General features: G+C 36.9%; 1 protein-coding gene across 2 annotated transcripts; it reads left to right on the top strand.

Annotated features, from left to right (window-relative positions):
- Positions 1 to 1,834: 1,834 nt before the first annotated feature.
- scn4bb (sodium channel, voltage-gated, type IV, beta b) lies at positions 1,835 to 14,558 on the top strand. 2 transcript variants are annotated; one of them, XM_055043985.1, is made up of 6 exons: positions 1,835 to 2,149; positions 2,358 to 2,569; positions 7,902 to 8,065; positions 8,153 to 8,372; positions 9,548 to 9,677; positions 9,887 to 14,558. In XM_055043985.1, exons 2-6 carry the CDS (start codon positions 2,497 to 2,499, stop codon positions 9,981 to 9,983), a joined length of 684 nt encoding a protein of 227 aa, XP_054899960.1. In that variant the 5' UTR covers positions 1,835 to 2,149; positions 2,358 to 2,496; the 3' UTR covers positions 9,984 to 14,558. The 2 variants fall into 2 exon arrangements, with proteins under 2 accessions (XP_054899960.1, XP_054899959.1); XM_055043984.1 differs by having other exon boundaries at positions 2,355 to 2,569.
- Positions 14,559 to 14,788: the final 230 nt, after the last annotated feature.

Genomic DNA, 14,788 nt, shown 5'->3' with positions numbered 1-14,788 from the left:
TCTTCCTATTTGGCATCCACCAACCCCCTCAACCGGTTTCTTTCGCTCTGGAGGAACAGTAGCTGTTTGGGGATTTAAAGCTGCAATGTTTAACATTTATAAAAAATAGTTTTTGTATATATTTATTGAAACTATTACTATGTTGTGCTTGTATGATATGAGACATAGATGTGTGTTTTTAAATTTGAGAACCTCTGCCTTCTCCCAGTGCTAACTTGAAACGATCAATCAGAGCCAAGTGGTGCAGCTCATCCTCTTTTGCTCTCTATGGCGTTGTAGCTAGCAGAGCTTGTTGTGAGCACTCAAGCTAATCAGCATTAAAATATAGCAGCAGTGGGAAACAATCAGATAAACAATTTTCCTGTAATGTAAGCTGTTTTTCCACCATTATCATGCTAGACAGCAAAAACATGAGGATGATTGTCAGCTCTAAGACCCTCCTCCTGGCCCCGATTGGTTGTTTTTTTGTCAGAATCTGTTCTTTTTTCAAATGGCAATAGTAGTTCAGGGAAAAGGTGGAGGAGATTGATCTTGTTATTGATTATCTGTCGCATACCATACAAGTATGTGAAAAAACATATTTTGAAAAAGTTGCCTACTGCAGCTTTAATTCCCACGTTACCAAAGAATGTTGTAAATTTTTGGAAATGACAACACAGGAGATTTATGATTCCATTTTAGAGAGACTTTTGTTTGATTCCTTGACTCAGAAACTGGAAATTCAGTGACTCAGAAACTGGAAATGGGGATCATCTCAAGCTATGTATGGGTGTCACATTCCTCAGCCTTCCTGGAAAAGTTTACTGTGGGTTGTTAGAGAAGAGACTCAGACTGGCAGCGAAACCCAAAATCCAGGAGAAATCATGACTTTTGTCCAAGCTGTGGAATGAAAAATGTCATAATCTGCTCCTCATGTTTCTTTTCTTTGAGATTATGTGGATAGCCTTGTCAAAGGATTTTGTATACAATCCTTTTAAGATTTAAATTTATGCTGAACACAAAAAAAAGTCAACCAAAAATTGCAAAGAAAAAAAAATATTGGAGCTTTTGCAAAGCACTGACAATTTTGTCTTCTACAAATGTGAAGTAGGTTTAAACTAAGTTGCAAACAGATCCATAACTTTTTTCAGTAAAGGTCATCCCTCGACTAAAAAAAGAAAAGCCAAAATCATGTCCATATTTCCAACTGAAACGTTTCTCAATGTTTATTTTCACAGAATCCTATCTTTGAATTGATCAGTAAATCTGTATTCTACCAATATTCAGATGTTAAGTGAAAGAATGGTGGATTAAACAAAGTAGAAGAGGAGCTGCATAATTAACTGATACCAATGACTCAACAAATACTTTTTATCATTCATAAAATGTAACAAGCTGCAGACAAAAATGTTCTCAAAAGAAAGTCTGTATCATGCAAAGGGAAAACTAAGTATCTACTGTTTTTACTCTTTTGCTGTAATTCTCTCCAGCTAAAATAAGAATGAAAGCCGCCATATTTATGAATGGCGGTGCGTCCCAGCCCAGGCCCTGAAGCAGAACCACACGCCCTCCTCCTCAGCCAGCACTGCAGAACTTTCCTCTGATCTTCAGAACACTCAGCCAAGGGTGCCTGAGTCTGCAGACACACGCAAACACACACACACCCCAAACCTAACAATGGGGAGGAGGGTTTGGAGGCAGTGGGTGGGAGCAGTATGGGGAGGGAGGAATGAACTATGAGACGGATGTGGAGGCAGGTGACCAAGTGGGGGGAAAAAGAAGTGAGGAGGTCTGGCAGGCAGCCAACAAGAGATGACAAGCAAAAAAAAAAAAAAAAAAAGAATAGAAAGACAAGTTGTGAAACATCTGGAGGGACGATCCTGGGAAGAATTCAGCTTGCTGGGTTCTGCTGAGTGGGGCTGAAACACTGTGTTCCCTCTGTGTGTCCGCGTTGCTGTTTGCCTCCCTGCTCGTCTCCCTCTCCGTCTCCCAGCTGGTTGTCTCTCCTCCTGGCTGGCGCTGCAATGTGGCAGTCTCTGCAGTGAAAGTGCTGGCTGGCAGATTCTCCTTGTGTGAACCCTGACTCTGCGCAGTGAGAGTTTGCCGCTCTGCTTCCGTCCCGTCCCACACTGACTCAGCTGTGAAGCCAGCCGCCGGGCCACAGGAGCAGGTAGGCAAAAAAAACAAACAAACTGTACTGTATGTTCTTTTAGTTTTTTTTTTTTTTTTTAATTGCTTTTAATTCATTGATCGGTGTTTTGCTTTTTTTGTGATGCAGAAAAAGTTTTGACAGTGCCCTGACAAATTTTTTTTATTTCTTCCACATCTCCTCACCTATTTCTTTCTTTCTCTGCTGCTTTCTGTCTAAACTGCAGCAGCGTTTTCCACATGAGTGCATTTGAAGGTTTCCAAGAGACTTCAAGACTATAGCAGCACTTTTTTGGGGGGGATTCCAGTCTCCAAATTTTATCCTACACATCTGGAAAACAGTATCAAAGTGAGCTGGGGCCAGCTGCCATGGAAGTCCGGTGGACTGGGGTCGAACGCTCCAAGCTGGGCTCTCCATATGCAGCCTTTACTTTGCTGCTTGGTAAAGTCAGTCTTTAATCTCTTGACTTCTTTTTCTATGTTATATATACATATACATATTATATATAGACACAATGCTATAGTTTTAATAATTAGGCAGTAAAGCTACTCGTGGTCTTTTATACATTACCTACAGGCATTTTCACGAGGCATGCTGCTGCATCAAATTTTTCCATGACAGAAAAATCCCCAAAGGGTGAATAACTAAAGAGGAAATAACCCGAACATTTTACAAAAACAAACAAGAAACAAAATCTTCTGTTTCGAGTGAAGTCAGCATGTATGCTGTAAATGTTGCCTCTAGTATATTAGATTAAATTAAATTCCTACTGGTTTAGTTTAGACTCTATGGCAAGAAGGCAATCTCAATGAAGTAAGGTGATCCTGCTGCTATAGGAAGGCTGCATCATGCACTTCTGGCCTGCTCCCTCAGTTTGTTCTGATTTTTGCAGCAGAGGATGTTGCTGTCATTTTGTGGCAGGGAATTTTGCATATAGGTCAGATACGTTCATATACATGTCGGCCTTACAGCTGCATTATAGTCTGGGGATGAATATATAAATATTTAATCAGGTCATTTAAAAAAATGCAAACAGGAAATTTACCTGACCTACCTTTGCACACGTTATCTTGGAAATCAAGTCTCTGCAGCACACATGAATTACCAATGAAACAGCCTTTAATTATGTTGTCTGTTTTTGCAGTTCAGTAAATTTAATCAAAGATGAGTAAGGGACTTTTTGTTACTTTATTATTTAACAACAAACAGGAGTTATATTTTACAGGCCACCTGCAACAACAACAACAAAAACTGTGCACCAGAATTTAACATATGCAGGTGGATAAGTAGCACAACAAAGATAGATATTTATTTAGATACTCATTGTGTTCTATATAAATATAAACCTAGTGGATACAGGAAACCTATCTGATCCTATATAAAAAAGTAATTACTCCACTTCAAATTGATGATTTTTGTAACCAAGGATGACAAGTGTTTGTGGTAAATGATAATGGGTTTTTTGGCCAAATTTTCTTTAAAATTTTTTAAATATTCAAACACTATAGAGGTTTTAGAGTACAGATTACCTGTTTTTTTTAATTGTTTTTTTTTTTTAACTTTATGTCAAAGCATTTTAATGAGATTTAAGTACAGACTTTCATTAGGTCACTCCAGAACCGTTAGGAAGCAGTAAAGGAGCCCAGATGATCATTTCGGATGATTTTCTCTAAATTGCTAAACTGTTTTTTTGTGAAACCTATTGTTCTCATTACTCTAAGAATAAATAAAAATATTTCAAGATGCTTTGGTCAGGTCAGCTTCAATTTTTTCCGAACACCATCTTTGCCCTATTTTTTTAATCCTTATTGTTGAAATTACATTAATTACATTAACTGAGGCAGGTAGACCTGATGATAGACTTAGACTTAGACTTGACTTTATTGATCCCTTGGGAAGACTCCCTCAGGAAATTATAGTTACCAGCAGCTCACAGGCAAAAATGTGGCACACAGTAAGCATACGCAAAAGAATACAAAAAAATACAAATTAAATACAAGGTACACACTAAATATAATAAGAATATAAATACAAAACAAAGAATATAAATACAACACAAAAGGAAATTATAGCAATTTGGTGGATAGATTGACCAGTGATATGGTATTGCACTGTATGGTTTGGCCTGATAAATATGGAGTTCACATTTGTAGAAAAACTACTCCTTCTTCCCTCTGTCCTGTGTCACCTCCGACCCCCCAGTGAGGAGTTGTACAGTCTGAAGGCGTGGGGGACAAAGGAGTTCTTGAATTGTTGTTGTTGTTCCATGTTTGTGAATCATAGGTTTCACTTTGTTATACTGAAGTGCCACAGGCTTACGAACATGTTTCAGTTATAAGCCTGTTATAAGCCTGGTGGGCTACCAGGCTTTACTTGTGTCCCCATCAGGCTAAGTATTGCTTTCTTTTTTTTGTGTGTGCATATTTTAGGACATTTTAGTTGGTGTTCAGGTACTAATCTTCCAATCTTTGAAAAATACATAATCATCAAGTGATATTTTCAAATTTCTTGTCAACTTTAAACTCAAAAACACGACGGGTCGCTGGATGATAGGCTCAGTAAGTTTTCTGGGGGAAACCTTGTGTTTGTAAATATTAGCAATTAACTTTTTTATATGTCTTTGTATGTCTTTAGTTTGTGTCATGTCATGTTGCTTTTTGATATCTTACCACTTACTTCATGTTGTTAGATAGGTTCTGGCTGGGTAATTATCTTATTTTAGTGACTTTGTGTGGCTGGTTAAGTTGAATCAAAATATGTTTTTCCCTTCACAGCTGAAATATTATGAGATTATTTCAGAACTGCTATTTGTATCAGAATAATCTTTCCCTCATGTTATTGTTTTTTTAATTATTAAAAACATTTAGAAGTAACAAAACAGAAAAAGAAGGAAGGTTTTCACAGGATTCTGTGTTGTTAAATGTGGAGCTTTAATCTAAAGGGAAATAAAAGCTGTACTTTTGCTTTTGCAACCTGAATTTCTCCTAATTTACCAGTGGATTTTTAAGAAGGAGTATATTCGTCATGTAGGCCAGAAACTGGGGCAGCACTTTTTTTCTTTTTTTTTTGCATGTATTGGTAAAAAGACAAAGAAGAAAAAAATTTATGACATCTGGAAACATGAAAAAAAGAAAAAAGAAAAACTCAGTGAGCCAAGTTGTGTGAGTAAATGAGATTTAATCATTTATAGGAGAAAGCATTGACTTTAAAGAACCAGCTTTCTGCCTGAGGATTACCAGCTGAAATAATCAGGAAGCAAATCAAGCTGTGAGTTTTATTGTCAGCCAAAGATGAAGTCAAAGTTTATTTATGTAACACATTTACAATCTCAGCTGACCAAAATGGTTCAAAACAACATTACAGATTAATGATAAAGCAGAAAATAAAATTAGTCTCTTTCATTTAGCATGCCTCAACAGTGTGGCAGGAGCCTCATTTGGCAAGGTTTTTTTTTTATGGCTATCACCTCTTCTGTCATGAATTGTGAGTTTGTGGATGGACCAAAATGCAGACAGGAGCTGGAACCATGGATTGAATGTTTCAATGATAAAACTGAAAACTTACAAAAAGCACAGGGAGCCAGAGCAGAACAAAAACAGGAACCAGGAACAAAAAGCAAGCAAGCAGAACACAAGACAAGATTTAACAGGAGGAACTAGCAAGGATCCTCAGCAGGAAAAAGATTTGAATAATGTGAGGATGAACTGAACTCGGAGAAAACAGATCTAATCAAATGTAGAGGATGAGGAACAGAGAATAATAATGAAACTAGAACCAAATGACCAAAACTCGAAACATCGCAGCATCCTTACAACTTTGTTAGTTTGTATTTCAGAACAGCCAGTGTGTCTATGTGAAAGATGAAATGATTTTCCGCACTATGAGCGCATGCTAGCTCAGCAGTCTGCTGATTTTAAAAGGCCTCTTTAATTCAGAGTCCAAGAGGTGCAGCGAGGCTGATGGAGGAGTAGAGACTGTCACTGCAGCAGCAAAAATGTCTTCCTACAGCATAACCTTGCTTCTATTCATTCAGTTTTCTTTCTTTTTTTGTTCTAACTATGACTTTAGGCACAAGAGCAGTCTGACCCACAAAAAGAGAGGAAGTATGTTGCTGATTTTTTTGCTACCTTCCTAAATATTAGCAGTACTATAAACTTTGCAGCTTATGGTGGAGAGCAATACTAAAACTGATGTGTTTCACAAATAACTGAAAAAAACACAAATAACTGAAAAAAACAGAAGATTTCACAGGTGTATTTAAATAAAATAACCGATAACAGGATGTTCTTCCCAGCCACGTCGTTTGGCTGCCTTAGCTGTACTTTCCCTACATGCTGCAGTGGTGTTTGCCTGGCGCTGACCTTGACCGTGCTGTTTGTGTAACCCGGGAACACGAAACACAGAGCAGAATCTCAGGATTGTTGGAAACAGTGCAGAGGATGTTATGGCTGCTCCTCGGTTCAGACGTTCAGTCTGTGATCCCACTGCTGCGTACTCAAAGCTGGGAACTAAATGTTAAAGTGGAACTTATGTTATTATGAAAAAAATAAAAACAACTTGCTCTTTACATCACTTTTCTTCTGTTTTCTGTTTCCTTATTATTATTTTCTGTACTTTTATGAAGGCAGCATAAAATCACTGCTACTTCCTGGAGCTGCCTGACCCTGATGATGTCTAGTGTAGAGTTACACCTTTCAAGCACAAGCAGACTGAATCCTTTATTGACAGTAATGTCACAGCAAGGACATGCTGGTGTCCTGTTACTGAGGCTTCAAGATCATAAATGTGAATAGGAGATGTTAAAGTAGCAGAATCCTATAGACAGTTCTGTAAATCAAAGGTTTCGTCACTAGAGCGTCTTTCACAGACATGAATTGTGATGAAAGTAGTTTGAGAATAAAATCTGAATGAATCCTAACATTAATATCAGACACAGACTTTGCATTTGATTAAAAAATAACTTCTTTTCAGCATTTTGTCAGAAGATAAACAAGCTTAATCAAAAGCATGCCCAAGCATTGACTAAAAGGACACACTTAAAGGCGTTATGACAGTTATAAATATTGGCACAAGTGTAACAATGCAACTTTTCAGTTTTATGGGTTTGCTCAGTACCTCCTGTGATTTTTTTTAGATTTGTCTTATAGCAACTAGCTGCAGTGGGAATCAATATTTTCAGCAAAAAGAAATCCCAATAACACTTGAAACGCCTTGATGAGCCTACAGCGAGCGCTATTTAGCCAATATTGACTTATTTCATGCGTAGGCTTAGTGAAATATGAAATTGCTACAATTTGTTGTTCGTAGCAAAACAAAGAACAAAAAACAAGTTTTACATTTAGATTCTTTGGTTAAAAAGAATGCTGCATATTGTTTTTATGTGCTGAGAACCCAGGTTTATTAACTGACAAGGTCACAATGCTTTATTCTGTCTTTAAATTTGCTATTTTAATTCCTTAAGTGTTGCTGCAGTCCTCACACACAAGCTTATACTTTTGTCTCTTTATATGAGCAAAAGAAATATGGTGACAATGTGGGTCAAACTTCTAGATTATTTACATCAAAATGTTTCATTGACTTTAAAATAAATTTAAACAAATACATCCAGAAAAATGATTCAGTTTGAAAAAAAAAAAAAAAAATGGGTGGGCACGAACAAAAGTCAGCCTGTTTTTATTTCTGAAGGTTACAGACAGAGTTGCTGCTGAAGACCAAACGCCTCACATGTTTCATCATGTCATCTCATCTCACCAACATCTCTTTGCTGTCCCAGGTGTTTGGTCTGCTCAGGGCCTGGAGATGTCAGTGGGAAAAGTTCCCTTCCTGGAAGCAGTGAACGGCAGCACAGTCATGTTGCCTTGCACATATGCCAGCTGCATCGGCATCAAAGACCTGTATTTTAACTGGCAATACAACGATAATGGCACAATGCAAAAGGTAAAGTCCTTCTGATTTCCATTCAGCATCTGCTAACTCGACGGTTGAGGTCTTTTTGCTCGACTGACGGCTTGCTGATTCCATCAGGTGTGTGACGCTGTGATACCGACAGAGGACTCGGATCCTGATGTGAAAATATTCAAAGACAGAGTGGAGTTTATCGGAAAGAACCACAAAAACAACGTCTCCATCTTGATATGGAACATCACCTTCGAGGACGGAGGCCTGTACACGTGCTTTGGGCGCAATCCCAAAGAGAAGAACAAGAACCACAGCGCAGTTTTCCACCTTATTGTTGTGAACGAATGTAAGACATTCTTGCATCAACATTTCTTGCTGGTATATAGTGATTTAGAAAAGTTTCAGACTTGCTCAATGTTTTGTTTTTACATTTTGTGACAGCGTCAGACTTCAATGTGTTTCATAGAAATTTTACTTTGAAAAGAAAAACATTTATTTTGTAACCTAAATATGCCTTCCTCTCATGCACTGAGGCTCTCTTCTTTGCAGGATGGCTAACTCTTCAAATGTTTTGTCATACGATTCATATTTTCTATGATTCTTTCTAAAGTTAAAATATCCACTCTCCCCTATCATCCTTCCTTGCCCTCAACTTGACCTTTACATTCCTGTAGTTGGAGCAAGGCTCCAGGTTGCACCATACTGCTGATGTATAGCAGACACTCTGCTATATTTTACCTGCTAATTAACGATGACATGCAGAGGCTATAAGAAAATACACAGTCTACAGTTAAAATATCCAAACACAAGCCATAATTGTACCAGAGTAGCTTCTTCTTCCACATGTTTTCTGTTCTCCAAATCAGTGGTCCCCAACTTTTACCACAGAGTGGTCAAAGCTTGGCGATTTTACTGTGGCCCAGGGGGTTGAGGAGGTTGTCAAATTACACAATTTTCAATTTTTTTGCTCCAATTTTCTCCTTATGACCAGCTCAACCTCCTGTGTGCTGTGTTACGTAGACCGTCAGGACCGCTCCGATCTAAAATCGGACATATTCAACATGTTGGGTTGTCTTGGCCCTTTTATCGCAGACTGTGGGGTGTTACTGTTAAGTCTTTCCTACATTTAGTTTATCACAAGAACAGAACCTGAAATTGGCCAATTTACAGAAATGGAGCAACTTGCCTGGGCTCTGTTGATGCTTCAGTAATATGCATACTCAGGTAAAAGTAAACCAGAACATGCATTTATTATCCGGAGATAAAGTAAAGTGGGCCACATCGATGACAAATGGAATCAGGCTGGAGAAAATAATAAGTTGTGTTTATGGTACACAGGGAATAGTAACAGATGTAATTGAAATGGTAAGCAAGAAGAATTTAAGACTTTAAGGAATGTAAATAAAAAAAAGGTATTCTGGTTGAATCATCTCTTTCCATTTTTCTGAGTATGTCTTTGTGATGACACAGATATAAATAATCTTGTCAAATGTTTTAAACTATCTCCTTCAATGTCTGCAGTAAGGGTGGTGGACAACACGCTGACCATCATTATAGCCTCGGCTGTAGGTGGAGCCATTGCGTTCCTGATGGCCTTCATGTTGCTCAAGAACTTCACTCTCTTTGTTCTTGCCAAACTTGAGGAGAAAAAGTGAGTTTTCAGTTTCTGGCATTTTCTAAAGATGGTGCAAATGTTTCATATTGTTTCATCACATGACGCCACCGCTGCTCGGTGGCATTTCAGTTTGAGCCGTACACATACTGAAGTTGTTTTCTTAAGGCTGCAAGTTTGTCTTTGAGGCGGTTTGATTTCTTCTGCCGCTCTAACGCGACCTCCTTTTCCGCTTCTCCCCGCCGCAGTAAGGAGTGCCTTGTCTCTTCTTCAGGGATCGACAACACTGAGAACGGCCTCTCAGGATCCAAAGCTGATTCCAAACCAACGCCAAAAAAGAAATGAGGCCGGGGGGCACGTAAAACTTAAACATGACTCAGCTTTAGATCATATTTGCTAATATTTCTAGATGCAAATGTGTTGATGGGTCATTGTGTCTAATTTAATAACTCTGGTCATGAAGTTTGAATGAGAAAACATACATTTTCACATAATGACACCAAATGTGCTATGAGTGGTAACTGTGCAAATGATATACAACTTAAGATTGTGTATACAAATTTTGCACAATTATGTTGTTCATTGCTTATGTTATAAAACTAACTTATTTAGGATGAATAGCTAAGCAACAAAGCATTACATCAAGTAATTCTAAAGTATGCCTGAAATTAATTTGTAGAGGAAAAATAAAATCAGATCTAACAGACCTGTTTCACAATTTGAAAAATACACGACATAGGACAAGCACACAGGTGTATTAATGTCCCTTTTCCACTAAATGAAGACCGCTCTAAGATTTTCCATTTCCTTCAACACTTTGGAATGACACTGAATCATGACTTTGCAATTGCTATTTTCCAAAGATTTTTAGTGTTTTAAGAGTAGAATACTATGTTTTCAGACAATCTGTGACTTTTCCTTGCCATTATTAGAGGTTTCTGAATCTCTAACATCAGTTTCAGCCATGGTGAAGAAGAGGAAACAACATAAGTATTTTTATGAGCCTATTGGCAGCATTTGTTTGTTTTTTTTTTACATAGCGCTGTGGGTTGCCCAGCACACCACCCTTTGCATCCTGAATTTTAATTAGGCACAGCACTTTGTGCACATACCTCTGATCAGACAGAAGTATCATGGACACAAACCGATCCAAAATTTGGGTTTTATTTACTCAGTTTTTTGAGTTTTTTGGAATACACCCTTCATTAATACACCTGTTTTTGTGCTACTATTCAGTTCAAACTTCTGCCACAGAGACATTGTTCAAATTTAGAATGTATGGCAATTATGTTGCCATACAACATAACTGCTCCTTACTCTTCCTTAGGTAGAAGAATATATCTTACTTGTGTAATGAGATTTGACTGAAGTAAGAATTTCCCACCAGCATCTACAAGCTCTTTATTCTGAAATCATGTTTTACACAATAAATTTCCCCCTCTTTTTTTTCCTTTAAATGATTCAAATAACAACCAAACAAATTATATTTTTATTTTGTCATTAAAAGGTGGTGCAAGTTATGAAAATGTGTAGCTACACAAGTAAAAAGAAAATCAAGTTGTATAGCATCCAGCATAGTTACTCGCTGTTTGTTTCCACCGAACATCCACTGCCATTTTAGGCATAAAAAAATATATTTGACTGTTCTTCATCCAAAGTCAAAACACAAACCTTAATTTAATTGCTTTAGGCTGAGAAAATTTAATACAATTACAGCTGGAATGAAGCCCCTTGAAATAAACACCAAATCTCACATATTAATAATGTGTAAACAGATAATTCTGTTTATATTCAGTATTTTTCTACATAAATTTGTCATATGTTTAGCTTTAGAGAAGGAAAGAGGGCTTTAACTAGTTTTAATGCAAATATCATAGTATTGTAGAATTCAGCCTAGTTTTTTCATGCCATATCTCCTCCTTGCTTGAAAACAACACATGTGCCTGTTAAAGCAGAAAAGCTTTAGTATTCAGTAGGATAGCTAAATATTGCAAAAACAGTTTTTAAACCCCTAACTGTTACAAGACAACAAGCTTTTACATCAAAATGATAGACAATCTCGCAATATCTAGATAAATGAATACCATTCAGAGGATGCTGCTTTTCAAATAAATACCCAGAGCATGTGCAACATGGGCCAGATTTTAGATCTAATGCTTAAATATAACATATAAAGAGATATAAATATACTTTAAGAATACTAACACTGGTAGTGTCAGGACTGAAATGAATTGCAAACCAATTTCATGCTATGCTAATGCCATTAAGCTAACCCTGTCTGGGCTAAGCAGTAGTTGCTGTAGATGCGAGAGAAAACAGACCACTTCCTTACACTGTAAAATCTGCTGGGTTAAAGCCAATTCAGTACAGGTTATGCTGTCTGTCCTGGGTTGAATATGGACTGATCCAGCCACTGAGCAAAAAAGGGTTTTTTGTCTTGGGCCTGAATTTTCCAACCAAAAACATTGCTAATAGGTCCTCAGTGAAGGAATTAGCTCTTGATCATCCAAAATGTTATAATTTCATCACCCAATTTATGATGCATTTGGCATAGTAGGAAAGGAAATTGGCACTGTTGGGGGAAAAAAAGGAGAAAAACAATAAAAATGTGGTTTTGAATTTGAATTAACTTATAAGTTTTGCCTGTTTTTAGTGTGAAGCCCTCAACCCTTCTCCTTTATTCAACACTACCTAAAAATTGGTTGAAGAAATCTTGTCTATAGAGACTTTGTGACTAATTGTTTGGTAAAAGTGTGGATGTTAATACTTAGCAGATAAAAGGCTATTATTGAATGAATGTGTTCTCTACTGTGAAATAAAGACAATGATCTACACCACAGATACAGACATTTTTCTAAATTATCTTTTTTTTCATTTTACAAATTTCTATTTAATCTTGTGTAAGAAGTTCAGTGAACTTTAATCAGATTATTCTAAAATATCTATTGAGAATGGCAGAGTTCCTAGTTTCTTCTTTGGTCTTCCTGCCTGAGTAAAATTTTTTGACCAAACTTTTGGATAAAATAACTCGAATTCTGTTTAAGAAAAATAACCCAGCAGTTTTTATGCGTGTAATATTGGGAGGGATAATGTTTGAGGTTTTTTAAACACAAGTACTGATTTTATTAAAATTAATTTCTAATTTAGAACAAAGACAGAAAGCATCCTTAAACTAAATGTTATTGAGTTTGTTGATGTTGCAAATGTCAGACGGTAGGCTGAGTGGAGGGCTCACAGTTCAAGTTTATTGCACAAGAAAAAAAGGAAGATGATGGTTTCATTGTCGCAGCTTTTGTGAGACAGAAAAGTTTCCAACAGAGTTTTGCTTTATGGGGAGATCAAAACCTTGCAAAGTACAATTTTAAGTAGCTGTAAGAGAACAATGGCTTAAAAATACTTATACTTAATCAAGAAATTGGAAGACAGGTGCATGTAAACTAAATAAGACAGTACTGTAAAATGAAATGTAATTTTCTGATGGTTTCCTCATTGCTTTGTAAAAAAAAATAAAAATAATTAACGTGCCTCAATCTTTAAATAATAGCTTGAAGCAATATTTTAATGGGGTACTCTGGGCTCTTTAAGAAGATGTATATTTTTGTGTATGTGTAATCCAGATTGGATTCATCTTTCACATTGTTCATGCAAGTGCAACGCAAAAAAGCAAAAACAAACAGCACAAAAATGTGAGACCATCAGTGGCGGATCTTGCATGTATGGGGCCCTGGGCAAGCAACCACTCCCGCTAGTCAACTGTTTGTTGACTAGCAACAGGTGCAATATTATATTTTCTGCTTCCATGGTACACAATACATTGCAAGTTTGTGAAGAGAAAATGTCTTCAAATTGTTCGCTTGGCGTAGCTAAAACGAAGAACTCCAGCTAACCGTGGAATAAGTGGAGAGAGGCTGTCTTGCATTGGGACAGTTTGATTGACATCTTGTACGACCATAACTCCTGAAAACCATCCAAAATGCAGGAAATAATCAGAAGTTATGGTTTGGGGGGAAAAGGCAGTGCAAAAAGCAAGTAACCTGTTCTCTATTGGGTACATGCATTTCAAAAACAATAGAAAAAATGTACAAGGTGCAACTGACAGATAAAAAAAAAAGTCATATCACAATTTGTTATGATCCTCCTGCACCTCATGTTCTAATGCCGCCCTGGGTTACTGCCCATGTGGCCCAAAACTAAACCGCCACTGGATGCCGTCATCGCTGGCAACCAAACCATACATGATTTATTTATTTATTTATCTTCTCTCTCTATCTCTCTTTTTTTAAAGCTGACTGACTTTTGTTATTTAGTTCTAGTTCACTAGTTTATAAATTTGTTCAGTTCCTAGTAAAAAAGTAAAAACAATTTGTACAAAAGAAAAGTTAGATAGAGAGTGATTTGTTCTGCAGAGACACTCCACCCATCAGTAGGAGAAATCGATACATTTAAAAAGTCCAGTTTTTACTGTGCCTGTGTTGTTCTCTGACTTTGGAAACATTTATAAAGATTTAGCCAAATAATAATAATTAATTTAAAGTGGGTGAAGTTTCTCTGCTAACTTTAAGGAACTTTTACAGTGAATTGTTTTTTTTTAAATATCAATTTTTTAAATTACATTCTGAAAACAATATCAACCATCTTGTCAAAACAAATGTGATAGTGTATGCAACTCTATGCAAATGACAGCAGGACCTCTGATTTACTGTGACAGCTTCGATACAGCAGTAGTTACCTTAGGTATGTGCGCTGCGGTTATGACATGCAGGCGGGATCCAGAACCCCCTGAACTGGAACAGAAACTGAGAAGCCTGTGGACTCTGTTGCTTCTCTCCCTACTGCTCTCTGCATTTAAATATACAGCTGTAACGCTCCAGCCTGCACTTAGATAAAGTCACTGTTTCCAACATCTCTTATATGCATATCAGCTCTGTTTGAAATTAATAAAGTTTTTAATATAATCTCTGTTGTTTTGTTGTATATTTAGGGATACACTGCTTCCAGGCCACAGAAGTAAATTAAACTGTTGATGTTTTTAGCATGCAAAAAACTTAGGTAAAGAGTAAACTCATGCAACAGAGAGAGAACCTTAACACTAAATTTCTCCATCCCTTAATTTGTTTGATATATTTTAATGATTCATTTCTGAATGAACA

The sequence above is a fragment of the Poeciliopsis prolifica genome, unplaced genomic scaffold (genome assembly GCF_027474105.1).
Source record: "Poeciliopsis prolifica strain line A6 unplaced genomic scaffold, Auburn_PproV2 SCAFFOLD019, whole genome shotgun sequence".
NCBI lineage: Eukaryota > Metazoa > Chordata > Actinopteri > Cyprinodontiformes > Poeciliidae > Poeciliopsis > Poeciliopsis prolifica.
Note: the sequence above shows the minus strand (reverse complement) of the source record. Positions and strands in the feature narration are given on the sequence as shown.

Coding starts and splice junctions, on each gene's coding strand:
- scn4bb (XM_055043985.1), top strand. CDS start 2,497: ATGGAAGTCCGGTGGACTGGGGTCGAACGCTCCAAGCTGGGCTCTCCA. Junction 8,373..9,547: donor CCTTATTGTTGTGAACGAAT/GTAAGACATTCT, acceptor CAATGTCTGCAG/TAAGGGTGGTGGACAACACG. Junction 9,678..9,886: donor GCCAAACTTGAGGAGAAAAA/GTGAGTTTTCAG, acceptor TCCCCGCCGCAG/TAAGGAGTGCCTTGTCTCTT.